The 26,110-nt window shown below is 39.8% G+C and overlaps 2 protein-coding genes across 8 annotated transcripts in view; one reads left to right on the top strand and one right to left on the bottom strand.

Annotated features, from left to right (window-relative positions):
* The window catches only part of mapk8ip2 (mitogen-activated protein kinase 8 interacting protein 2), a 47,229-nt gene extending 43,963 nt beyond the window's left edge, over positions 1–3,266 (top strand). Inside the window, exon 12 of the mRNA XM_069907704.1 lies at positions 932–3,266. Within this exon, the coding sequence (XP_069763805.1) occupies positions 932–1,004 (73 nt within the window). The 3' untranslated portion in view covers positions 1,005–3,266. The remainder of the gene's footprint in view (positions 1–931) is intronic.
* LOC138748222 (thymidine phosphorylase-like) overlaps positions 1–26,110 on the bottom strand; it is a 33,105-nt gene that overhangs the window by 5,665 nt on the left and 1,330 nt on the right. Inside the window, exons 2-5 of one of the 7 annotated variants that reach the window (XR_011347875.1) lie at positions 24,389–24,529; positions 22,195–22,378; positions 12,912–13,175; positions 12,655–12,710 (exon numbers count right to left, since the gene is read on the bottom strand). Coding sequence is in view for 5 of the 7 variants with exons in the window: in XM_069908047.1 (XP_069764148.1) it covers positions 22,209–22,378; positions 24,389–24,529 (311 nt within the window). In the remaining 2 variants the exon portion in view is untranslated. The other 6 variants (XR_011347874.1, XM_069908044.1, XM_069908046.1 and 3 more) reach the window with 6 other exon arrangements.

Genomic DNA, 26,110 nt, shown 5'->3' with positions numbered 1-26,110 from the left:
CTTTATAGCACCAGTGATCAGGACAGGGGTTGGAATCCTATGCTGTCTGTATGTTCTCCCCATATCTGCATGGATTTTCCCCAGGGACTCCGTTTTCCTCCCACTGTTATAAATGTATTGGGGGGGGGGTGTAGGTTAATTGGATGTAATTGGGTGGCATGGACTCGTGGGCCAAATGGCCTGTTACCGTGCTGTATGTCTGAATTTTTTAAAAATTAAATTTATATTTAAATTTAACACAGACAAATGGAATTTATTCCAAAAGCATCCATCCCAGAATTTTATAATAATGTGCTGTATTTGGGAAGGTGAATACAAATTAAACATGTTATTGAAAAGCACAGGAAAATAGAAAGAGATATTAATTGATGGCCTTTGGAAGAGAGCAGGGTGATGGGAAGACAATGGAATACAGTATCAGGTGAAACACAGAGAGTCAGCATGGGGAGATGGTTGGGACATAGGTGGAATGCTCAGTGTATTCTGTTCACCAATTGTTGGGTATAGAGAGATTTGCAAGTATGTGGCCAGACTCAAAGCCTTCTGAAATTGCCTTCTGATGATGAGCATTAATGGGCAGAGCAAAGGCCCTTACTTTTATCCCAGTTCTATTTTTGATCTGTGGTTATTGTAGTGTTGACAAAATTAGCCTCAGCCCCTCACCTACCCCTCATCCCAACAAGGATCCAGGGAGAAATGATCATAATTATGGTAAGGATTTTTACTGACTCTAATTATACTCCATTTCTAGAAAAGCCTGTTTATTTTTGATTTGTTATTAAGCAGGAACACACTCATCGGTACATGTGAAGCAAGTCTCCAAGGGGATACAGAATGTTAATGGCCAGGGAGATGTGCAGTCTGCAGGAGAGGTTGAAGAAGCAAGACAACATGCATTGTACTTATTAACATCACTTTTTCTTCTTTACAGCCAAGCCTTTCAGGAGTATTATCAGGAACACCTGGAGTATGCCTGTCCCACAGAAGACATTTACTTGGAGTAAGGGTTGACACCTTTCGCATTGATACTTGACATTTTCTGAGGGCCTGAGCTCAACTGTGAGCATTATCCTCATTCCCTGTACATAGAGAAAATTAAACTCCAGTCGAACCAAGAGAATCCTAATAGAAGTACACAGTACTCGGGGGCCCTCTGTGAGTTTTGCATTAACTCTGAAACTCATTAACCCTGTGTTTGCTGCACATACCCATTTCATATCCAACTCTACCCTTCATGTCCTTCCCATGCTATTGTTCTAGATTGCTTCGTACTCATCTTGACACCAAAATAAACAGATGACAGTTCAGATAGATCGAAAGCAAGAGACAGTGTAACCAGTGGGAGCTGGACACACTGGGGAATGTCACCTGTGTTTGGCCACATTTGCACTGTTCTTGATTTATTTTAGCCTGGCAACTATTTTCCTTGGAACGGACTCATCACTAAATCCCCTGATTACAACTGCCCCATGATAGATTGGATAAGCAGCAACAGTGGAGATGATGTCAGCATGATATGTGTCTGTCTCATTGTATTTTTAATATAAACTGGTGCTACTCAGAAGTGTACAGCAGATGGAATCTGTTTGGCAGCATGCAGAGTTGGAATAATGCTTTGGACCAGGAAAAGTTTTTCTTGTTGAAGAGTGAACCATGACTTTGCTGTAGACTTGAAGAGTCATTTTTTACTTCTGGCCCATTTGGCTGTGCTTAAAATGAAGACATTACCCCACCAACCACATTTCTGTGCTCCTCCTTCCTCACCCCCCTCCCCAAATTCCCATTTTCCCTTAATTAAAATGAACAGATTTGGTCCAGAACACAGGCAAGGTCGACAGTGACACAAAGTTATCAAACTGTTGTTAGGAAGATAATGGCTCTCTCATTAGAAGAAACACCACTGGTTGATTTTTTTTGGTTTTGTTTGTCCAATATTCAGGGTGATTTTTGAAAGGGCTGCTCCCTTGTTGATTGTAACAGTCTCACATTTAAAACAAAAATCCCTGGCTCACTCTCCCACTTGGAAAGGACCCAGTCCAGTTGCACCAATTCACAGCTCTGCCATCTTATTGGCCTTGCCTGAAATGGGCTCCGCTCATTGCTGAGGAGGATTCTGTATGGTGTGCATGGTTTTAAAAAGCTGCATGAAATCTCCCATTTAATGCTTGCTTCCTGACCACAGCCAAGCGAAAATTAGAAGTCCAAAATGCTGGTGCCTCAGTGTTGAGTGACTTGATCTGTTTCATTTGCATCCCCAATATATTCAGAGAGAGAACATGAAGTACTCTAAATCAGCTGAGTGTCCTTACTTCATCCAACTGCTATAATCCATCCTTAGCCAAGTCATTGCACTCCCTAGTCACTCATTTACATCAACTGGACTAACTATTGGTTTGACAATAATTGCATGATGAATGTTGGCAGGAACAGTGCCTTTTGCATCCCCTCATTTAAGGGATGGTTTTCACCTGGAGCTGACAGTACACTGTACCGAGCCAACAGTTAGTGAAAGGGACAAGTCGCAGTCATGGCAGTGAGGGCTTAATGTCGGTTATTATTCAGACACATTCTGTTTGTTTAATGTGAATCATCCAGTACATGGGGTGTTGATTGACATAATTAGAGAACAATTTGTTTTCAAGCACCACCTTGTCAGAACCTCTTGTCAGAATTGGCCAGCTCTGGCGAAGTGGTAGAGGCACTGCCTCACAACTGCAGAGTCTCAGGTTCAATCCGCACAAGTCGGGAGTGTGATGGGACACTCTATAGATACCTAGACATGTGCAGCCCAATCATCTCTCGGTAAAACAGCTGGTGCCCACTCAGTAGTCATCCAATCAGAAGCAAGGAGCAAATATCCTGTGGGATGTTTCTTGCCTGGGGTAGGGTTAAGGGTCGAGGAGGAGGGAAGTGTATGGAGGATGAGTTGGCTGAGTAGGAGAGAACTTAAGGAGCCCTCTCAGATATTTTAATCAATTAGCAGAGTTTATGGAGGCACTTAACCCAGATGTTGTAGATCTGAGGCCGTGGTTGCAATATCTGCTCTCATTCAATGGGAATTCATAATGACACCTATTTGGCCACACAGTTGATGGATAAATGTACAATTTTGAAGCAGTTGAATGTTTGCGATGCATTATCATTATACAACTGAAAGCAGACTGAGCCCTCCCGATAACTTCTACAAGTTTAAAATGTGTGGTTTTGAACTTGCCATCCTGGGGTACTGCCAAGATGGCTGCAGCGGACTAAGCAGAAACACCCCTGATAAATGTTGCCTACTTGTATGTTACCCAGCTGTAATGAGTATTGGGGCTGCAAGGAAGAGAAGTGCAGAGAAGCATTCACACTACAGGAGGGTAGAGGAGCACATCAGGACCTCCAGGATTACAGACAGTCAGGTTAGATATTTTGTTTCTCATCTGTTTTCAACGGTTCTTTCCCTTTCTTCAAGTGCAAATGTGTCTGGGAGATAGGGTATAAGTGGTATGGTTCCAGGTTGTGATGGTGTTATGATGTGAGTTAGACTTCCACAGGAGATAGATAATTAGCAATTGCTAACAGTTCCTGTGTGTGTGTGTGTATAATATATAAATATATTTAGAAAAACCTGATAAAGATAGTCAAAAGTTGTTGAAAAGATATTTACTATTTATTATGTGAAAGTTAATTTCAGAAAGGGATAAGGTTCAAAGAAACAGGTTAGTTTTAATGATATATCACAGAAGGAGGGCTTCAGTATATTGGATAGAATGATGGGTATCATTGTGAAGTAATAATTCTAGAGAGATGGTTTTCAATGGGGTATTTAATAGATAGGATTCAGTAGCTGATAGTTTCATTTGGGGAATAAATGTGTCAGAAGGGCTGACCTTAAATGGAGAGTACTGGTATCGATTAGCAGGATGGGATTTGATGAGAATGGAAAAGGAGAGGGATTGACTTTGAATGGAGAACTGAGCTTTGATGGAAGCATCAGAATATCAGCCCTATAGGTTTTGATGGAAGAACAAGGTAACCAAGGCCATTGAATTTGAAAGGCAAATTAAGAGACTAAAAGGATGGGCTGTGCAAAAAAAGAGTTTTGAAATTTCCGATTAATGATGTTTGTGGGAAAGTTATGGAACTGAAAGGAAGGCATCCAGTCGATGAGTGAGGGTGCTGCAGGGTTCTGATGAAAAAGTTCCTGGGAAAGAAAAAAACATAGGCTTTTTATGGAAAAAATGAGGGTACATTGGAATCATCGATGACCCATATAAAAGTCGACCCCTGCCACTTTATTTTTGGCCTCGACTGCGCTCCCATCTGAACTTGCACTGCCCCAACTGCCTGCCAATCTGAGCTCCCAATCTGATCCTCGCCTGGGCTATTCGCCAACTAGAGCTCCTGATGCCCTAACCGTGGATCCTCAGCTGCCTGCCCACCTGAGTTCCTGACCTCGGATGCTCGCCTCGGCTGCCCGCCCACTGTAGATCCCAATGCCCTGAATGCAGACTTACCACCAGATATCCAAGTTCCCAAAGCTTTTAATGATGTAAGTACTGACCACGGTCAAAAGTATGACCTGTGTAAAAATCAACAACTCCCCCCACCCCCCCCCCCCCAAAATTTGACCAAAAATTAGATCAAAAAACTCAACTATTACATGAGTATGTAGAGAAAATTATAGCATTAGGTTACTAAGTGGTGATGTTTGATGCAAGAATTAGGGTACTGGGGGCTGTAACATAGACCAGAGAATTGGAATATGAGAAGGAAGGGTTTCACTGGGTGGAAGATGTAAATAAAGAACTATCTATTTTCAAGAGTTGCTAATGTTAGTGAAATTAGGAATATGGGGCAAATGGGCTTTAATGGGGCATTAAAAATATTGATCTGAATGCAAGATGGAAATAATAGATGAATTGTTCATGGATAGAGGATTAGTCGCAGACTTTGCATTTTACATCAGTGGTACAGGTAAAATGTGGAGGGAACACAGAAGTGATGCTTGACATGAATATGTTGGATCGTTGTGACGTTTGACGTTGAATAAGTTGTGACGTTAACCTTGTCTCTTGAACTAGCCATTGACTGAGTGGAAATACTCTGGCTGCAGTCCATTCCTGTTGCTGGAGAGAGCCAGGTTTTGACTAGTATTTGATGATCTTGGCAGTGCATAATCATTAACTCAGTGACTCTGGGTCACGGAGAAGAACATCCCACCTTTGTTCAATGCTTGGTGGTTCTTCCTGGACCATATAATGAGAATAATATTCTTATCCATTCTCAGCGTGAACTGACTGCTGCTAGGTCATTGGGTGTAATTCCAAAGAGCATTTAATGTCTTTAAATCCCAGTTCCCCAAGAAGAATGAACTCCTTTGTTAGAAAGGCAAATTGATGAAAATGAGGGTAAGTGTGATTCAGGAAATTTGTGCAAACGATTCATCAACCTGGCTAAAGCACCAATTAATGAGACATATGGATTCCAGCATCCAAAATGGAAACTTAATGCTGTACTAATGCAGCTCTGGTTAGAGGTACAATGTGTTTTTGGGCCTCTGTGTAAACGTTATTCAGGATGGTTTTAAGATTTTCCCTGTCCACACTTCTATATATTAAAAAAAAATCAAAATTGTGTCTATGATGAGCATCCTCCAGAACCACAGAACTCACATAGCAGAACTGTACAAATTATGAGAGGTATGGTTAGAGTTGTTTCCTAGGGTGCAAATGTCCAATATTCGGAGGACAGAGATTTGCAATGAAAGGGAGAAAATTTAAAGATTTATAAGGTAAGTTTTTTTTACAGAGTTGGGTGGTGTCTGAAAGGCACTGCCAGAGGAGGTGGTGGAAACAGATCTGATAGCAGGGTTTAGTAGGCTTTTAGGTGGACACAGAGAGACAGAATGGGAGGGGGAGGGGGATATGTATGATTTGCTGGCAGATGTGTATACTAAATCAGTATCATGGTCAGTACAGACATGGTGGGCTGGAGGGCCTGTTCATGTTGTTCCTCTGCTCCATGTTCTACAGCATCATCATACTTCCCAGTGTGCTCTGGCACTGATCTGTACCAATCTCTAACAAGTAAGGAGCATCCTAGCACCAAATAATAATGGACAAATTAACAATGGCTGAGTATCACAATTCTCTATTTCTGTAAGGTTCAAGGACTGTGCGTGAGGAATTTCCAGGATCAATGAACCACAAGGCTTCTGGGTCTCAGTTTATCTTTTAATCTTGTGGTTCATTAAGTGGGATGGCCACCACCATGTGAATGGCAGCTTGCTCTGAACTCTATTGGTTCCCAGTCACCCTGGCTTAGTTGCATTCTCTGTAGTGATTTCAGATCCATGGGTTTGGTTGTTGAGAGGGAACTAAACTATAGGCAATATTACAGCACTTGGGTTTGGCCATGAGGTCAGTAAAGTGATCCAAAATGCCAAGACAGCTTCTAGTGCACAACACACCACAATTAACATCTCTTCCTCCTGTCTGTTTAGATTGATATCTCCTGGAAAAAGCATGTCCTCAGACAGGTGCAGGCATCGAGCCCTGGATTATGCTAGTTATTAAACTGGTTGCCTATATGTTAGCTGTATTTACCTGTATGTAATGTTGGATTATGCTAACCATTCATTCTATGCTAAATACATCAGTATGTAACAGATTAAGGTAATTTATCATCTAATTATATCAATGAGAAACTGATCACAAAGCCTTGTCATGTTTTTGATCATATGATTAAAGATATGGTTATTGAACTTCCAAACATCATTTATTTTCTATGACTCGATACATAGGAGGGGTGAATGATGCATTTTCTGACAGAAAAACAGCCTGTCGCAGTGTGCTAAATGAGAAGGTCAGACCAACAGATGAGTTGGCTGCGTCACAACTGCTTCAGTTAAATGTCACAACCATAGTTGCATCTGAAAGCTCAAGGTGGATGGATGCAGAGGGTCAGTATTCAAGAGAAGGGAGAATCTGTTTTCATCCTCAGATTTTGTCAAGTTTGTTGACATGACTAGTTTGGGGTAATAATGTTTCTGGTTTCTCCCAAATCAAGTAAAGATGGTGTTCCAGCCAGGATTTTACCTCTTGGCTATTTGCTGTGACCAACCCCACACTAAATAAAAACATACAGAAATGTGGGAGGAACTTGGCCGGTGTCGTAGCGTCCAGAGGAGGTAAAAATATATAACCGACATTTCAGGATTGAACCCTTCTTCAAGGAATAAGCAAACAATAGGAATAAAGACTGTCCAGGAGAAGAGTCCAGGCAAACAAAAGGTGTTAATTGGATATAATAAGAGGAGAGGTGAGAATTGATTTTGACTGAAAGGAGACAAAAGAAAAGGGAAGAGAGGCAGAGCTGCAGGAAAGCGAGGGGGAGGGGGAGGGGGTGGTTTAACAGAAACCAGAGTAGTTGATGTTAATGCCATCTACTTGGAGGATGTCCAGATGGAAGATGAGCTGTTGTATCTCCAATTTGCAGGTGGTCTCAGTTTGGCACTCCATCGTCAGACATGTTGGCAAGGGAATGGGGAATTGAAATGGGTGGCCATTGGGAGATCCTGCTTATTGCCAGTGCTCAACAAAGCACTCCCCAGTCTGCACCTAGTCTCTCCGATGTAGGGGAGACTAGAAATCAGCTAAGCCCACAAAATAATTTCCTAATTCACATAATGCTCGAGAGGGATACACGATTAAAGCTTGTATGAGCATCACTGCATCTGTGGCCCACATAAACTGTTGCAGTGCCAGGAGCACAATCTGTCGTCTGTTAGTCATTGTACTGTGCCTTTTGGCAGCTCCGAGCTTGAGACTCTTGATCATTTTATTGTGGGAAAGATGCTGACCTGATTTCTCATTGTCCTCCTTATCAATGAGAAAGAGTGATTACTGAGTAAATCCAGGACTTTGCAGCATTGATACATTTTTACTTGGAGGAGATGTAGCTCCACAGAGACAAATGGACGGTGGCGAATGAAGCCACTAACATCTCCCCACTTGTCAGGAAGGTGGAACTGCGACTGCAATGCCTGAGAAGACTGAAGTTGGCAAGGCTACAGGCCACCATTATGTTAACCTTTTACAGGAGCTCTACTGAAAGCATCCTGGCTGGCTACATCACAGTGTGGTACAGTTGCTGCAGAGAAATGGACCGGCAGTCAATCCACAGGACCATAAGAGTGGCAGAGAGGATCATTGGAGTTTGTCTTCCTCCCCCTCTCACAGTCCCCCATCGACATGATCTACCAGGATCATCTGAAGAGGACACGCAAAATCATTGAGGGCCCCTTTGACCTTGAACACAGCAACTTTCAGCTGCTCTTTTCAGGAAGGAGATACAGGAGGATCAGAGCCAGCACCACCAGGTTGAGGAACAGCTTCTTCCCAAGCCAGTGAGAACGCTAAACAACCAAAGGAACTGCTCGCACTAATCCGAGACTTCATATTTATTTATGAAGAAGACTTCTACATATGTATTATTTGTCTGTGTGTGTGTGTGTGTGTGTGTTTTGCACCAAGAACCAGAGAACGCTGTTTAGTTGGGTTGTAATTGTGCAGTCATATGACAATAAAGTTGATATGATCCCTTCTTTCGCAAGGAGCAATAAATTATGGGAGTGACTTTAGCAGAGATTGTGAGGAGACAGACCTTGGAGCTTTAATGCACAGTTGGAAAAAAATCTTAGCATTGTTATAATGTATGCAACTGTTAGGGTACACATTGTGTTCAGACTAAAGAGTCAATACACAGAGGAAAATACTGATATTAAAATGCACCAATGTTCTCATCTCTACCGAGTAATCACGTTCTCAGTGACAGAGGTTTTCTGTACTCATCACACACAAAGGACTGGAGAAGGCATTAATGGAGCTTTCTGGGAACTGAGTTGGAGCTGGCTGAGAAGGGAAACACATTTGACTGGAAACCAGGTTTTACTTTTTTTTTTGTGTGTGCTCAGATTGTTGCAGTTAGCAGCAATGCTAAATGAGGTCCTCAGGAACAATTGGGAAGTTGACTCAGAGAAATGTGAATGTGTTTTATATTCAGAAAGAAGTACAATAACAAAATGTCAATGGCTCCACAGCTGATGTTTTACTGCACATCAGTCATGGAAGTGATTTGAACCTTCATGGTACACCCCCACGGCAGCCACAAAGCAGCAGCACAAATGCACGATAGAGTGGCAAAGCAGAGGAGAGACTATAGGGGTCTGTAGGAGAAATCCAGACTTACTCTGAGACACATAGCAAGAAATTAGATTTTACCCTTATTTAGTATGCTAATTTTTTAGCCCTAACACCTAACCAGGAGGGTCCAAAAATCACAAATTTGGAAATATTTGTTCTTAAAACTTCACCAGTGTGCTTTTCACTGTGCTGACAATATTATGAAGCAGTCCACATGGTTCTAAACAGCAACTGGCCATGGAGATGACAGATGCCATGTCTTTATCTCCAAGAAGCCTAAAAATATGAGCTCTAATCTTAAACAGCCTTCTCCATGGAAACCTGGCAACTGAGTTATAACCTTTAAGAGCCCTGGCAGCCACTGTATAGTGGCAGAGAAGGCTGCCATGGAGTTGAGGGAAATCATGGAAGAGGGAGGCTACATCTCATTGCCCCCCAGTGCAACTATCCTATAGACTGCATGCAGTATCACAAGTGGCTCCACACCATTGTCAGGCACCAGCACATTATCCAAGTGGAGTTTCCCACAGCTCTGTGGCATTTGGGTGGTTTTACAGGTCTACAACAGTGATTCTCCATCTTTTTCTTTCCATTCTCATACCACCTAATGTAATCCCTTTCTAACCACAGAGTACCTATGTATGTCAGAGATCCTCTGTGGTTAGTAAGGGATTAGTTAAGGTGGAATGTAAGTGTAAAGAAAAAGGTTGAAAACCACTGGTCTAGAATAGTCACCATGAGCCAGCAATTATGCATTAATGAAAACTCAAGACAGGTATGTGTAAGAGCAACTTGCTGCCTGGTTGTATCTTTTTTTATAAGGCGTTAGAAACAAAGGTCACAAGTTGCACACTATTGCTCCAATTTCTGTTGAAAAGGTTGTTAAGAGTATTATTCATGTTCGTTAATGACATCAAGAAAATGTCAGTGATGCAAATATGAATCATCAAAGCACAAGAGATTGCAAATGCTGGAATCGGGAACAAAAAAACGAAATGCTAGAACTCAGCAGACAAGCAGCATCTGTGGAGGCATAAAGTAGGTGTCAATGTTTTGTTTTCGGATGATGCCTCAAGAATGAGGGGAAGAGGAAATATTGCATTGTATAGCAGTAAGTGAGGAGCAAGATGGGAACTATTATGGACAGAAGGACCCAGTGAGGGAAAGGGGATGAACATAAGGGTATGAAAATTCAGTGTATTGGTGAGTGTGTGTGCGAGGATAACATCATGGGTGTAGGTTAATTGAAGTTGGAACATTCATTGTTCATACCATTAGGTTGTGAGCTACCTAAGCAGTGTGTAAGATGTTGCTCTTCCAATTATGCTTGCCCTGTCAGCAGCAATGGAGAAAGCTGAGTTCATACTGCTTGGTGTGGGAGTAGAAAGGACTTGCAACTGGAATGTCAAGATGAGATTGAAAGAGACCACAGATTATTTACTCGGATGTTGCCAGGACTTCAGGAACTGAGTTACAGGGAAAGATTAAACTAGTATTCCCTGGAGTGTAGATGAACGAGGGGAGATTTGATAGAAGTATTGTAGAGTGCGTCGAAAGAACCAAAGACTTGTTGATTCAAAACCCAGGCTTTTATTAACTAAAAGACTGGACCATATCACAAGTAGATCGACCTAGTGATCAGATCCCCCAATACTGTGTATTTTCCACCATTGACTTACGTTCGGCCTATCATCAGCTCCCGATCCGCCAAGAAGACCGACCTTTCACGGCCTTCGAAGTGAATGGGCAGCTGTATCAATTCCTCAGGGTACCCTTTGGGGTCATGAATGGCATCGCAGTCTTCCAGCGGGAAATGGACCGGATGGTGGACCAGAATGGGCTAACTGCTACTTTCCCGTATCTGGACAATGTCACCATCACCATAGTCATCAATATTAGTAGTCGATGGTTGTCCTCTATCACGACAGGATCAGAGAGCTGTAAGTATGTTTCGAAGCATCTCACCCAGTGCTTAAAGTCATTCGAGGCTGTAGCTGACTGTGGGTCGATGTCGAGGCATTCCAGCCGTAGCATATGATCCATCCCTTCAAAATTTTTTTAGTTAATAAAATTGTAGTGCGCGTCGAAAGAACCAAAGACTTGTTGTTCCAAACCCAGGCTTTTATTAACTAAAAGACTGAGCATATCACAAGTAGGTCAACCAGTCCAGAATTACCTGGTCTGGCTAGGAGCAATCCTTTAAGACCTGCCAGTAGGCATGGCTACACTCTCAGCCAATCACAGTCATCCTACACTACCATCTATACATATGTACATATACACATTGGTGATAGAATCTGTACTATCGCAAGTATACAAAATTCTGAGGGATATTGACAGAGTAAATGCAATTAGGTGTTTTCCACTGTGGTTACCCTACACAAAAGAGTCTGGTAAAACAACCAACTGAAAAACCTCACAAAGATAAGCGTATACAGAGCCGTTGTCATACCCACACTCCTGTTCGGCTCCGAATCATGGGTCCTCTACCGGCATCACCTACGGCTCCTAGAACGCTTCTACCAGCGTTGTCTCCGCTCCATCCATTCATTGGAGCGCCTTCATCCCTAACATTGAAATACTCGAGATGGCAGAGGCCGACAGCATCGAGTCCACGCTGCTGAAGATCCAGCTGCGCTGGGTGGGTCACGTCTCCAGAATGGAGGACCATCGCCTTCCCAAGATCGTGTTATATGGCGAGCTCTCCACTGGCCACCGTGACAGAGGTGCACCAAAGAAGAGGTACAAGGACTGCCTAAAGAAATCTCTTGGTGCCTGCCACATTGACCACCGCCAGTGGGCTGATATCGCCTCAAACCGTGCATCTTGGCGCCTCACAGTTCGGCGGGCAGCAACCTCCTTTGAAGAAGACCGCAGAGCCCACCTCACTGACAAAAGACAAAGGAGGAAAAACCCAACACCCAACCCCAACCAACCAATTTTCCCCTGCAACCGCTGCAACCGTGTCTGCCTGTCCCGCATCGGACTTGTCAGTATCTTGTTAAATCCTGGGCAAAATACCTTTATGCACGATTTACACACAAACTGTTATGCTTTTCAATTTTATGGGCATAAAAGACCAAATAAGAGATACATGGCAAGGATGGAGGCCTTGTGTACCAGGGTGTGTCAGGAAAATTAAGAGGGGCACACTTGGAAGAGTCTGAATGAAGGTTGGGCTTTTGCGAGAGCGAGAGTGTCTGTGTCATGGAGCAATGCTGCAAAAAACCTCTTGATCTTGCTGTGCATCTCGAACTAGTCACTTGGTGCAATGGCTCAGAATGATCCTCATCTGGAATCATACAAGGCATTTCTTATCCATTTCAGTGGATTTCAATAGCAACATCATCCATCAGCACATCTTCTAAAATGCCATGTTTGTATGTGCACCTGAACTACTATGCGCACCTCAACTACTATGTGAACCTCAACTACTATAATTACAATGTTCAGTGATCACCATTGCTATTGAGGAAATCGAAAAGGTTTACTCAGTCTTTAGATCCGCAGAGTGCAACAGATCTGAGGAGAGGGCAGAAATTATTATTGTTCAACTTAGACATACTTGCCAGAAAATACAAAGATTTTCTGTTAAGCTATTTAACTTATACCATAAGGGGGCCATTCATTGATGTGCTACATTCAGTACAGATAAAACTGAAAAACATAATGTGAGGGACCATTATGCATTCCCTGGGCACTCCTGGCTAATTAGGGGTATACCTTGATGTTAAGGATTGCATTGGCTGCCTTGCTCTTTTTCTCATTTCTCTTGCCACATTGCTCTCAGGATTTTGGTCACTTTGTTTCTCTTCCTCAAGATCTGAAGCTGTCTTCAATTGAACAACGTTGCACAGAATAATAACACGACAGTCAGGTCTCCACATCTGTATCATCCCAAACCACTGCAGACAGAAGACCTCCATGTTTGATTGCTGCATCAGGATGAAAGGGTCTCAGAAAAAAACTTCACATGATGAAAGCAACCTGCATATTGAGAGTACAGAAAACATTCCCATTCAGCTCATTAACTAGTTTATTAATCAAGTTTCTTTGAATTTCCTTAACTTGTGGCCTATTTTGGATTGCAACATCTCCTTAGGAAGGTGCGACAGCGACTGCACTTCCTGAGAAGACTGAAGCAGGCAAGGCTACCAGCCACCATTATGTAGGAGCTCTAGAGAGAATGGCTGCATCACAGTATGGTACGGTTGCTGCAGAGAAATGGATCAGCAGTCAATCCACAGGACCATGAATGGCAGAGAGTATCACTGGAGTCTCCCTAAACCACCCCCCCCCCCCCCTCAACCCTTCATCGACATGATTTACCATGATTATTGTATGAAGAGGGTGTGCAAAATGATTGAGGACCCCTTCCACCATGCTCACAGCATCTTTCAGCTGCTCCCATTGAGGAAGAGATACAGGAGTATCAGAGCCAGCACCACCAGGCTGAAGTACAGCTTCTTCCCACAGGCAGTGAGAATGCTGAACAACCAAAGGGACTGCTCACATTAACAATGTGAGACTCATTTGTACAAAACAATATTTACTTATCCTGCAAATGTTTGTCTAAATGTGTGTTATGTCTTGGGTGCATGCATGTTTTGCACCAAGGGCCGCAGAATGCTGTTTTGTTGGGTTGTACTTGTCCAATTAGATGACAATAAATTTGACTTGACTTGATTAAGGGCAGCAATGCTGACAAATCTCAGTGTTCAAGATATCAAAGTTGGTATGAAGTAATTTCTCGGTGACTACTGTGCCTAGATGGCCTCGCTGACACAGCAGGGAGTAGCAGTTTGGGAGACAAGATCTGTGAGAAACTTGAGAATCAAGATAGCATTGATCTCCACGGAAATAGCTGTCTTAGCACACGGAGGTGGCAGAAGGTCAAATCAGCCATCCAAGCACACTGGAACCACCATACCACTCTCTCTATCACGCATCCTTTCAGTACGATAAGCCACAACATAGAGCAATTGCCTCATAAATACTTTAATCGAGGCCAAAATGGGCACTATTGCAATTAGTGACATTGGTTGGAATGCAGTATATCTAATGATGGAAAAAAGCTCAGGCATGCTGGCTTCCATCATGGCCAGAAATGTACAGTTCAATTACATGAATGCCACAATTAAACAAAACCTGTCTCATTCAATAACACTGGACAACAATTTTGCTTCCTTAACATTTTTGTGTGTATTTGATGGATTTTGGTCTGCTGATCACAAAAACATTTTCCTATCATGTACCATTTTTTAGAGATAACCTCTTTTTATTATTTCCTGTCAAGTTTTAAGTCCACTTCAAACACACAAATCCATAAAGTGCAACATGTCATCGAAAATTCATTTTCTGCACTTGTACTTGGACTTCTTCCCTGCTGATCTTGGTGCAGCCAGTGATGAACATGATGAAAAGTTTCACCAGGATATTGTGACCTTGGAAAAGAGGTATCAAGACAACTGGAATCCATCAATGCAGGCTGATTATTGTAGGACACTGACACGAGAGGGATCAGATGCTGAGTACAAATGAAAATCAGCGGCAAAACACTTAGGTAAGTTGAACTAACGTAATGTTTCAGCATCATTATGTGATTAAACAAACTAAATTCAATAAAAATTAATTTAATGTTCTCTAACATTAACATGATACAGCAAATCTCAAATCACCTTTTTTTAAAAGTTGTCTATCACAATCCCCAATTATTTTTCAGGAAGTAAAACTTTTGAAAAAATTTGTTGTCCAGTGGTGCTGCAGATAATTCAACTGCCTTATAGCTTGTAGCACAAATAAAAGCTCTCACGACTGGAGGGAGAACAAATGCTTTTATTAGCTTATAACTATGGGTAGAGTCTCACAGTAGTCTTCAGAAGGGTTCTGGGTTTAGGGAGGAAACCAGTGTTTAATGTGAGCAGATGGGGGCAGAGCCAGCCATCAACACAACACACTACCAGTGAATCCCAGTTCACTGCACAGCTCTAATGACTAGGTGCAGTTCTGACACCAGTGCTCTCCGTGCAGAGTTTGCATGTTTGTCTCGTGACTGCATGGGTTTCCTCATGTGTTCTGGTCTCCTCCCATATCTGAAAGACAGGTAATTTTCTGGTAATTGTTAAGTGTATGGGCTACCTAAGTTATCACTGGTATAGATAAGTGGTAGTGGGATGTTGAGTGTTAACGGATTGTGAGAGAATAGGTTATAGAAAAATGAGTTGGGAAAAGTAATTGATGGTATGACCAGAAACCAGCACAGACAGAGTGGGCAAGATGGTCTTTTACTATGAAATAAGGAGATAGAAAAAATATGAATAGCTACCAGAGACCAGGACTAATAATCCAGAGACCCACATCTAGGTCCCACCACAGCAGCCATGGATTATGAATTCAGATAATAGTCTGGAATTTGAAATTGCAACAGGTGCGCTAAGTAAAGATGACCACAAAGGATTCCATTCTGACATAAAATTACCTTCGTGGTGGAAATCTGCCACCCTTACTTCTCCTGCACTATGTGAACGTAGACTACCCCTATGTGTGTAGTGTAGATAAAAGCACACTCAACTGGAAGGAGAATTAATGTTTTTATTAGCTTACAACACAGGTAGGGCTCATGAACAGGTTTCAGAGGGGTTCAGGGTTTAGGCAGGAAACCAGGGTTATATACAGGCTCCCGGGGGAGGAGCCGGGAGGCAGGGCCAGTTGCCAGTACAGGACACTTCAAGTGAATCCCAGTGAAATATATTTCACTACAAGTGTAACATATAGTCTGTGTGTCTTAACTGCCTTCCAAAATGGCCAAGCAAATCTTGCAGTTGTATCATCCCTGCCAGGTTCAAATCAGAAATACAGTGATTTATGAGGTGACTCATATTAATTTCTCAGAGGCATTTAGGGTCTGGGCAATAAATGATGGCTCTACTAGTGATGCCACAATCGTTTGAAATGAATTAAAAGTGGAAGAAATTATCTCAAGCACATTCTACTTTTATATCTATTTATCTATTTAATTTTTTTTATTTAATATGTCACAATATTACCAATCTCTAACAATATTTACACAAATTTTGTACATAATGACTTTTTCCATTTTCTCCCCAATCCCCCTCCCTTCCATAAAAAACAAGAGAGAGCACGTCATTTAAATATTGTGTGATTCACTTATTTCCTTTCGTTTTCTATTTCTTGTTAAGAGTCAGAGGCCTGATGTTGAAGTTACCAATAAAGTTTATATATGGGACCCAAATTTGTCCATATTGTGCATAATTATAAGTAATTTTCTCTAATGGAATACATTTGTTCATTTCTGTGAGCCACCGCTATATTTCCATTTTCTAAGTTGTTATGCATCTTTTTTAGCTGCCGCTAATGTAATCTTGATAAATCACTTTTGGAATCTGTTTAAATTTAATTTTAATTCTTTGTCTTTTATATTACTTAACAGAATTTTTTTTTTGGTCTTTTAGTGTCTTGTTTTTTTGTAATTTGATCTAGAATTGAATTGAATTGAATTCACTTTTGCACATGTCCAAATTGAATGTACCATTGTACCGATTTCTTGTTTACAGCGAAAGCATTTATCAGATAACGTTGGGTTCCATTCTTTTAAATTTTGAAGTGTAACATATAGTCTGTGAAGCCAATTATATTGTATCATTCGATACCAGGCATTTATTGTATTTGTCATGGTGCCCACACGTAATTCCTTCCAAGTTTCATTATTTATTTGTATGTTTAAATCATTTTTCCCAACAGTGTTTGGGTCTGTATATTGCCTCATCTTTCCTTTGTCTTGTAATTTAATATACATGTTTGTAATAAACTTTTAATTATCATAGAGTCCATGATTAGATATTCAAAGCCACTGCCCTCCGCAACCAGCTTTTCTTTTAAATATGCTTTTAATTGATAGTATGATCATATTGAACCATGCAATATTCCATATTTATCTTTTAGCTGTTCAAATGTCAGTAGGTTATTGCCCAGAGTACAGTTTTTTTATTCTTGTAATTCCTTTTATTGACCATTCCTTAAAATATAAATTATTCATTGTAAAAGGTATTAATTGGTTTTGTTTTAACAACATATTTGGTATTTGATAGTTTATTAACTTTTGCTCTAAATGTATTCTACTCCATATTTTTAATATATGGTGTAGTATTGGTAAACTATCATGTTGTACTAACTTCTCATTAGTACATGTTCCAAAACATTTTCCCCTAGTTTATATAGTTCCATCCTAGGCCAGGCTGGATTTTCTCCTACCTTATAAAAAAAAACTGACAAGAATCTTAATTGGGCAACCCTATAATAGTATTTAAATTTGACAACTGCAATCCCCCTAGTTTATATGTCCTTATCAGCTTTTCCAAGGCTATTCTTGGTTCCTTTCCGTAAAATTTTATTATCAATTTATTCAATTTTTGAAAAAAATTCTCGTTACGGAAATAGGTAGGGTTTGAAATAAATATTGTAACTGTGGAAATATATTCATTTTGCTACAGTTTACTCTTTGTATTAGAGTTATTAGCAAGTCTTTCCATTTCTCTGTCCTCTTATATTTTTTCATTAATGGCTGATAATTTAGTTTAAACAAATGGTTTAAATCATTATTTATTCTGATGCCAAAATAATGTATTGCCTCTAACTGCCATTTAAAATGGGATTCTTTTTTATATTGTGTATAGTTTGCCATATTCATTGGCATTACTTCACTTTTATCAGTGTTAACTTTGTACCCTGAAATCACCCCATATTCTTTCAATTTGGTATGTAACCTCTTTAACCTCTCTTCAGGATGTGTTAAATATACTAGAATTTCATTTGCAAATAAACTAATTTTAAATTCTTCCTCTTTAATCCTCATTTTCTTTATCATCCTATCTGTTCTTATCATTTCTGCCAATAGTTCTATTGCTTAGGCAAATAGGGAAGGTGATAGTGGGCATCCATGTCTTGTTGATCTACTCAATTTGAAATAATCTGAAATATAACCTTTGGATTATTATGTAGGGCTTTGATCCAATTAATAATTTTTTCTGGTTATTTAAATTTCTGTAGTACTTTAAAGAGAAAGCTCTATTCTAGCCTATCAAAGGCCTTTTCTGCACCTAGAGCTACTGCCCCTGTTGGTTCTTTATTTTCTTGTGCTGTATGTATCAGATTGATAAATTTACATACATTATCTGCTGCCTTTCTATTCTTAACAAAATCCTGATTGATCTGATTTCACCACATGCGGATAGCAATTCACTAATCTATTTGCTAGTAATTTTGTGATTAATTTGTAATCAGTATTTAATAAAGAAATTGATATGTATGAAGATGATGCCAACGGGTTTTTCCCTGTTTTCGGAATTACTGTGATTATTGCCATCTTACAAGGTTCAGATACATTTGGAGTTTCTGCTACCTATTTTATTACATCTAAAAAGGGTAGTATTAATAAGTTATTAAAAGTTTTGTAAAATTCCATGGGGAATCCGTCTTCACCTGGTGCTTTATTATTTAGTAGAGTCATTAATGTGTCGCATACTTCTGTAACCATCGGGGATTTGCTAATTTACCTTGTTCTTCTGAATCTAACTGGGGTAACTTGATATTTGACAAAAAAATTATCTATTTCTTTATTCTTCCCTTGGACCTCTGATTGGTATAATTGCTTATAAAATTTCCTGAAATGTTCATTAATGTCATGTGGTTTATATGAAATCTGATTATTTCCTTTCCTTGTTGCTACAATAGTTCTTCTTACTTGCTCTGTCTTCAACTGCCAAGCCAAGATTTTGTACGTTTTCTTTCCTAATTCATAGCATCTTTGTTTTGTTTTCATTATGTTTTTTTCCACTTGGTATGTTTGTAATGTACCATATTTCAATTTTTTCTCCGTCAATTGTCTTTTTTTCTCTATATCTTCTTTCATTAAATCTTTCTCTCAACTTACTATATCTTTTTCTAATTTTTCTATTTCTTGGAAATGTTCTTTTTTGATTTTAGTTGTATAACTTATTATTTGCCTTCTAATAAAGGCTTTCATTGCATCCCATAATATAAATGTATCTGTTACAGAATTTGCATTCATATCAAAATATATTTTAATTTGTTGTTCTATAAATTGTTTAAAATCTTTTCTTTTTAGCATGATGGGGTTAAGTCTCCAATTATATCCTTTAATTGGAGTATCCTCCAGAGCAATTGTTAACCATAAGGTTGAGTGATCTGATAACAATTTTGCATTATATTCAACATCTTGGACTCTCCCTTGTATTTGGGCAGGAAGTTAAAACATATCAATCTTGGAGTAAGACTTGTGTCCGTTAGAATAATTATGAGTTATCTCTATCTTTTGGGTGTTGTTTTCTCCATATGTCTATTTATCTTCATATCTTGCATGGAACTTAATGCAAATTTAGTGGCTTTTTTTTGTATTTTTCTTGGTTTAATCTAATAATAGATCAAAGCTAAAATTAAAATCTTCACCCAGTAAGATGTGTCCATGTGTATCTGCTAATTGTAAAAAAAAAATTCTGCATAAATTTCTGATCATTCTCATTGGGTGCATATACATTGAATAAGTTCCAGGATTCTGAGTAAATCTAGCATACTATCATAACATAGCTCCCAGCCGGGTCTGAAACTACTTTTTCTATTTTAATAGGGAAATTTTTATTAATTAAGATAACCACCCCCCTGAGCCTTTGAGTTAGAAGATGACACTACCACATGACCTACCCAGTCTCTCTTCAATTTAAGATGTTCTTCTTCTGTTAAATGAGTTTCCTGTACAAATGCTATATCTATTTTTTTCCTTTTTTAATGATGTCAATAATCTTTTTCTCTCGATTTGGTTATGTATTCCATTAATATTAATAGTCATAAACTTCAATGTATTAATTCTGTAGCCCATGTTTTTTTACATACTGCCCTCTCAGACCCTTCAACTCGCTTTCTCCCACCACATCTAGAAATTTAACATGTCTTTCTATACATGATGACACAAACACCCTGAGAAAATTAAGAACCAAAAAAAAAGACTTAGAAACTGTAAAAAAAGAAAACAGAGAAAATCCCCCTTATTGAGTTGCCCTTACTGACCTGCAGGACATCCACAACACCCTTAACTTTGTGGGCAGTGGTATAATCCACAATTGTCAACTGATTTTGGAGCAGACCATTCCACCCTAGCCCCAGCCCTCCCTCAGAGAATTTATAGCATATTTTCTAAACACTTAAACAAAACTCTTATATAATCCAACTATTAATCAACTGGTTAACCTCCAAACATAGTTACATATATATTGTCTTTAACTGTCTCTTAGTTCTGTCGATTACTCTCTTCCTTGTTGAATATTTGTCAGTTGTTCAAAGAAGTCTCCAACTTTTCTTGGGTCCACCTGGGATAAATATTTTTAACACTGCCAGGTGCCGCAAGACAAAATTTTAACCTTTTCTCCATAACATGTCTTTTATTGCATTAAATTCCTTGCATTTCTTTAAAAGTTCAAAACTTACATCCGGGTAGAAAAATATTTTATTCCCATTATGTTCCAATGGACTTTTAATTTCTTTTGTTCTTCTGGCTGCCAGCCCTAATATTTTATCCCTTGTCAGATACTTTATTAACTTGACCAGGATGGAACATGTTCTCCGCTGTGCCCGCAACTTCAGAGCCAAAGCTCTGTGAGCTCTTTCAATTTCTATTTCTTCCTGAAGTTCTTCCGTCTCCAAAATTTGTGGGATCATTGTTTTAAAAATCCTTTTATGACCGTACCTTCCACACCTTCTGTCAGACCCACTATTTTAATATTATACGCATACTAAAGTTTTCAAGAATGTCAGTTTTCTGGCCAAATAAATCCTATGTCTTCATGACCTCTTTACTCTTTGCTTCCACTTTTTCCTTTAAGACAGTAATTTCCATTTCCACACCTTTCACTCTTCTACTTCTTCACATTGTTTCATTATATTCCTTATTACATTTTCCATTTGTTGAATTGTTATATTTGCTTCTCTATTAACATTCTCTATTAACTCAGATTTCCAACATTAATGTTTCTATCAACACTTTCATCTGATTGTCAAAGTACTTTATGTCTACTGTTTGTTTTTGGCTTTTACCTTTAATTTTCTTCTGTATCTTCCTTGTCTCTTCCAAGTGTCCATGCTCCATGTCTTCACTTGATGTAGAGTTCATTTCCACGGCCGTTTCTCCTCCTCTACTCGTTGTTGGGCTTGCAGGAGCTTGCTTCTGATGACTGCTCTCTTCAGTGTCCCGACCGGAATGTGTTTCTGCGCATGGGCAACTCCTCACGCATGAGCCTTCCACTTTCTTTTTCGGACAGCCATCACTGGAGTCCGCCCTGCGACTTCTCGCCCTGACACTGCTCATCTGCCGGCTTTGCAGCTTGGGCTACCAGGAGAGCTCCCAGTTCCGGCATGAAGGTGAGGCCTTCTCTTTTGTTTTCTGGCAACTTCTTCGGCTCTTTGCTGTTTGTCGCGACTCTTTCTTTCTTCGGTGCCACTTTCTTTCAAAGTTTATGTCTTGTTTCCTGTATTTTTTTTAAGTTGCAACTTTGGTTTTTTTTCCCCACTTTTTGATTTATTCTCCGGAGAGGGCTGGTTTCATCTGACCACCCACTACTCCATCACGTGGTACCCCCACCCCCCACCCCGCCAAGCACGTTCTACTTGTCATTAATTTGTGAGTCATAACTACAGTGAAAAAGTTGATAACCAATCTTCCCCAACAATGGCAGTTTTCTTATCCTCCATTAAGAAATAAAAAAAGCAATCTGCTTTTTTTTAAAAAAAGGATTCCATCTTAAATTTAATGGGGTTCAGAATGACAGAGCAATTGAATTCAGCCACAGCAATATTGGATTGAATGCCCATTATAAAAAGTGCCTGATACTTAATTCCATGAAAGATGTAATCATTCCAAACTTGTCTTTTTGCCCCCAAATGAATTTCCCCACTTGTTTCTGGATAATGTGCATCTTACCTAAGAATTTCCCACTAAGCTGGGCATTTGTGCCTTTTCTCTCCCTGGGACTCAGCCCGGATGATTTCAGTAACCATAGGACGATCTTCCACTTTTTCCCCAATGACCAATGCTTGATGGAGAAGAGCTCTCTGGCTTTCATTAAAGGAAGGATCTTCAAAATGGACCCTAATCCAAGGATCCCCTGAAATGTGAAATAGTTAAATACATTATTGTGACCTCTCATCAGTCAGGAAAAGTTAATAAATACCCAAAATAATTGTACAAATTTAATTTCTAAGCACATTCATCCTCATCCTATCACACCGGATATACGTAATACACTACCTAGCTTAATCCTACAATCTTCCTGACTTGCATTATGCTACCTCAGTGGTTTTCAACCTTTTTCTTTCCACTCAGAAACCACCTTAAGTAATTCCTTACTAACCACAGAACACCTATGACTGACATAGAATTCAGTGGGTGCTCTGTGATTAGTAAGGAATTACTTAAGGTGGTATACGAGTAGAAAGTAAAAGATTTAGAACCACGGTCCTACCCAGTCTAACACTAGAATTCTGTTTATTTGTTATACCTTTTCAATTTCGAATCAGGATAATCCTATAACTCTACAAAACCAAAGTTTAGCATCCCATCAGGCCGAATTCTATTGCATAGCATAGCTAAATAGATTTCAAGTAAAAACAGACTGCTGGAAAAACACAGCAGTGGATCTGTGGGGAGCAGGTTGGGGGAAGGAATTGTCGACATTTCAGCTCTGCAACAGGAGTGAAAATGAAGAGGGAAGAAAACCAGCACAAAGAGGAGAGGGGAGGGTTGTTGGGGGCCAGTAGATGATTGGCGGGTCAAAGAGGGTCAAAGAATGATGAACAGGTGGAGCCAGGTGGGGGAGAGGGAAGGGTGGAGATGGAAGGCAGAGGTAGATGAGTGATGAGTGCAAACAAATTTAAAAAGGCAGATGAAGCCCATAACACCTTGGAGATGGAGTCAACTGGGGGAAGGGGAATGTGAAGATGGAGGCAGCTGCTGGAGGGTGATAATCAGGAACACAAAGATTACCAGTGGTGTAATTGGTTTAGTAAGGAAGGTGATAAATACAACCAATGGATGTGTTTGTGTTGTAACCCAAGAGAACAGGGATAAAAATAGGTGATAGGGCTGGAGGAGGGGAGAGGACAAAAATTGGAGAATCGAAGGTGGATTGGAATGAGAGAGAGAGAGAGAGAGAGAAGGGAACAATTTTCCTTCCAACTCAATCATACAACTCAGTTTAATCCTTGTAAATTTTAATGTCTTCCGACTTATGTTTGCTCTCTTGCACGCTCCCAATGCACTTATCTTTACAGTCTAATCATTATTTCCTGTTTACTCCCATCACACTTTAATATACCACTCTGTCTCATCCCACCCTCTGTACAACTCCAATACATTTTAATGTCCCGAATGATCATATTCTGATAGTTCCTCCTGAAGAGATTGATATTTCATTCAGTTTAATCCTACATCCTGCACAACCATGTAACGTTTAATATCGAATTTCAGTCCAATTCCCCTATGCTCTTGCTTACACGTCCCACAATCCATGTCACAGTCTTCACTGAATCTAATCCCACTCTCCCTTTTATTTTCCTTTAATATCCTGCCTAGTCTAATTGCACTCTTCTTTTCAATGTTCATACCCTTGAGCAAATAATCTTGTTTATTCCCAAAATTGGGATTCTTATTCCCCAAACCCTTTAACTTTGAACCTAGTGGCATTTACTTTTTCCCTCTCTCTGAGCTAGCATTTTTCTTCATGGAAGTTCCTGTAAAGCAGTGGTTCTCAACCTTTTTCTTTCCAGTTCCATCCCTATGCTATCAGTGCTCAGTGATTAGTAAGGGATTGCTTAAGGTGCTAATGTGAGTGGGAAGGGAAGGTTGAGAACCACTGCTCCAGACCCAATTGTTGCTGAAATATTTTGCTTGAGAAAAATTATTATTGGCCCATTTCCTTTGGATTTATGAAACTGTGCACATAACGAGACAATTAAGTATGATTAAGATAGTGGTTTTCAAACTTTTTCTTCCCAATCACATACCATCTTAAACAATCTCTTATCAATCACAGAGCACCAATGACATAAGGGATAGTTAAAGTGGTATGTGAGTGGAAAGAAAAAGGCTGAGAACCACTGCTGTAAAGCATATTTACCATTGTTAACGTGGTCACCCACAGTTTTCAGGAGTTCTATTCCAACACTCCAGTTGATTGGTTGATCAGATTGAGTGCGGCCTGCTCCCAGTTCATGGAGTACCTTGGCTAATGGCAAGGAGTGGATCGCCTGCACTATCCCTGAAAAAGTGAGCTAAATTAGTTTCAATTTCATTCTGTACTTTCCACAGACTAAAGCAAGGGGGAGCTCAGAAAAGGAACAGTATGGTGGTGGGTTTATGGAGATGATTCAGAGCATTCAAATACACCACAGAATTATGATCATCATTTATATTAACAAGACCACTCCTTCTTTAGGGTGCTCCCACATCCCAAGGATATGCCATAGATTAGTTGTGTTAAACAGCCTCTAATTTCAATACACATGACAATAAACTGGACTTGAAGTTGCAGCAGTGTGGGAAATAAGGAGAGGCAGGATGGGTGTGATGGGATTGCTGGTCTTAGATCTTGAATGGACATGATGGGCTGAATGGCCTCTTTTGAGAACTGCAAGTTTCAAGGTTCTGATAAATGTGATTTTTCTCTAAAGTTTAATTTTTAGATTGTTAGATCAACCAAAGTGAAAATGTTTCTGTTATACTTTAAACTGGGGTTGTGAGTTCATTCTTCCTTGGGGCCTCATTTCTGTGAGGGGTGTTTGACAAAGTGGTGATTCAATCTTCCTTATGGTAGACAAAATTAAAGAATTTCATCTATGTTACATTCTAAATATAGTATTATGTGACAATAATGCAACCTTTACCTTTATAATGAAATTTGAGCTTCAAAATTAAAGCTTTTTAAAAAAAGTTTATTATTCATTCCAACTGTATGAGAATTGATCATGACTATGGGGAAACATGACAACAACTTCTGGTGTTTGCATATGCACAATTACACATAGAAATCCAAAAGCTGTTGCTATATAAACCATTTCCAAACAAATGTCACTCTAAAATTAACCAAAATACAGGAATATTTGTTGCTTGACTGTGATAGTACAGGAGACGATCACCAATGTATATATTTACATGTAGTAGTAGTGATTGGCTGAGAGCCGTAGCCGCGCCTACTGGCAGGTCAAAGCACTGCTCCTAACCAGACCCAGGTCAGTCTGGACTGGTCGACCTCTATGTACTACGCTCCAGTCTTTTGCTAATAAAAGCCTTGGTTTGAGTCAACAGGTCTTTGAGTCATTCGACATGCTACAATGACTTAATTGTCTACTAAAACTTAATTACCACTTAACATCTTTTCTCGATGTTTCAACAAGTTATGTGTGTGGATGACATTTCTTTGGTACACGTATATATTTTCAAAATGTCACAACTGGTTAAATGTTAAATTTTCCTTTGACATGAGGATGGCATGTATGGCAGTACAGGGAGTTCAGCTGTAAGGATAATTGATGAAGCAGAAATAGATAATTGCAGAAATGTTCATCGAGTCAGGCAGCGTCTGTGGAGAAAGAAATAGAGGTAATGTTTGAGACTGAAGATTCTTCATCAGAACTGGGCATTGACCTTCAGCATCAACTCTGTTCCTCTTCATAGATGCTACCTGACCTGCCGAGTTTTTTAAATTTAAATTTAAGAAAATATTTAGATATACAGCACAGTAACAGGCCCTTTTGGCTCATAAGCCCATGCCACCCAATTACACCCAATTGACCTACAATCCCAGTAGGCTGAAGGGTAGGAGGAAACTGGAGATTCCAGG

Source organism: Narcine bancroftii, chromosome 13, assembly GCF_036971445.1.
Source record: "Narcine bancroftii isolate sNarBan1 chromosome 13, sNarBan1.hap1, whole genome shotgun sequence".
In the NCBI taxonomy this organism is placed as follows: Eukaryota; Metazoa; Chordata; class Chondrichthyes; order Torpediniformes; family Narcinidae; genus Narcine; species Narcine bancroftii.
The sequence above is the reverse complement of the archived record's forward strand: the minus strand, read 5'-3'. Positions and strand labels throughout refer to the sequence as shown.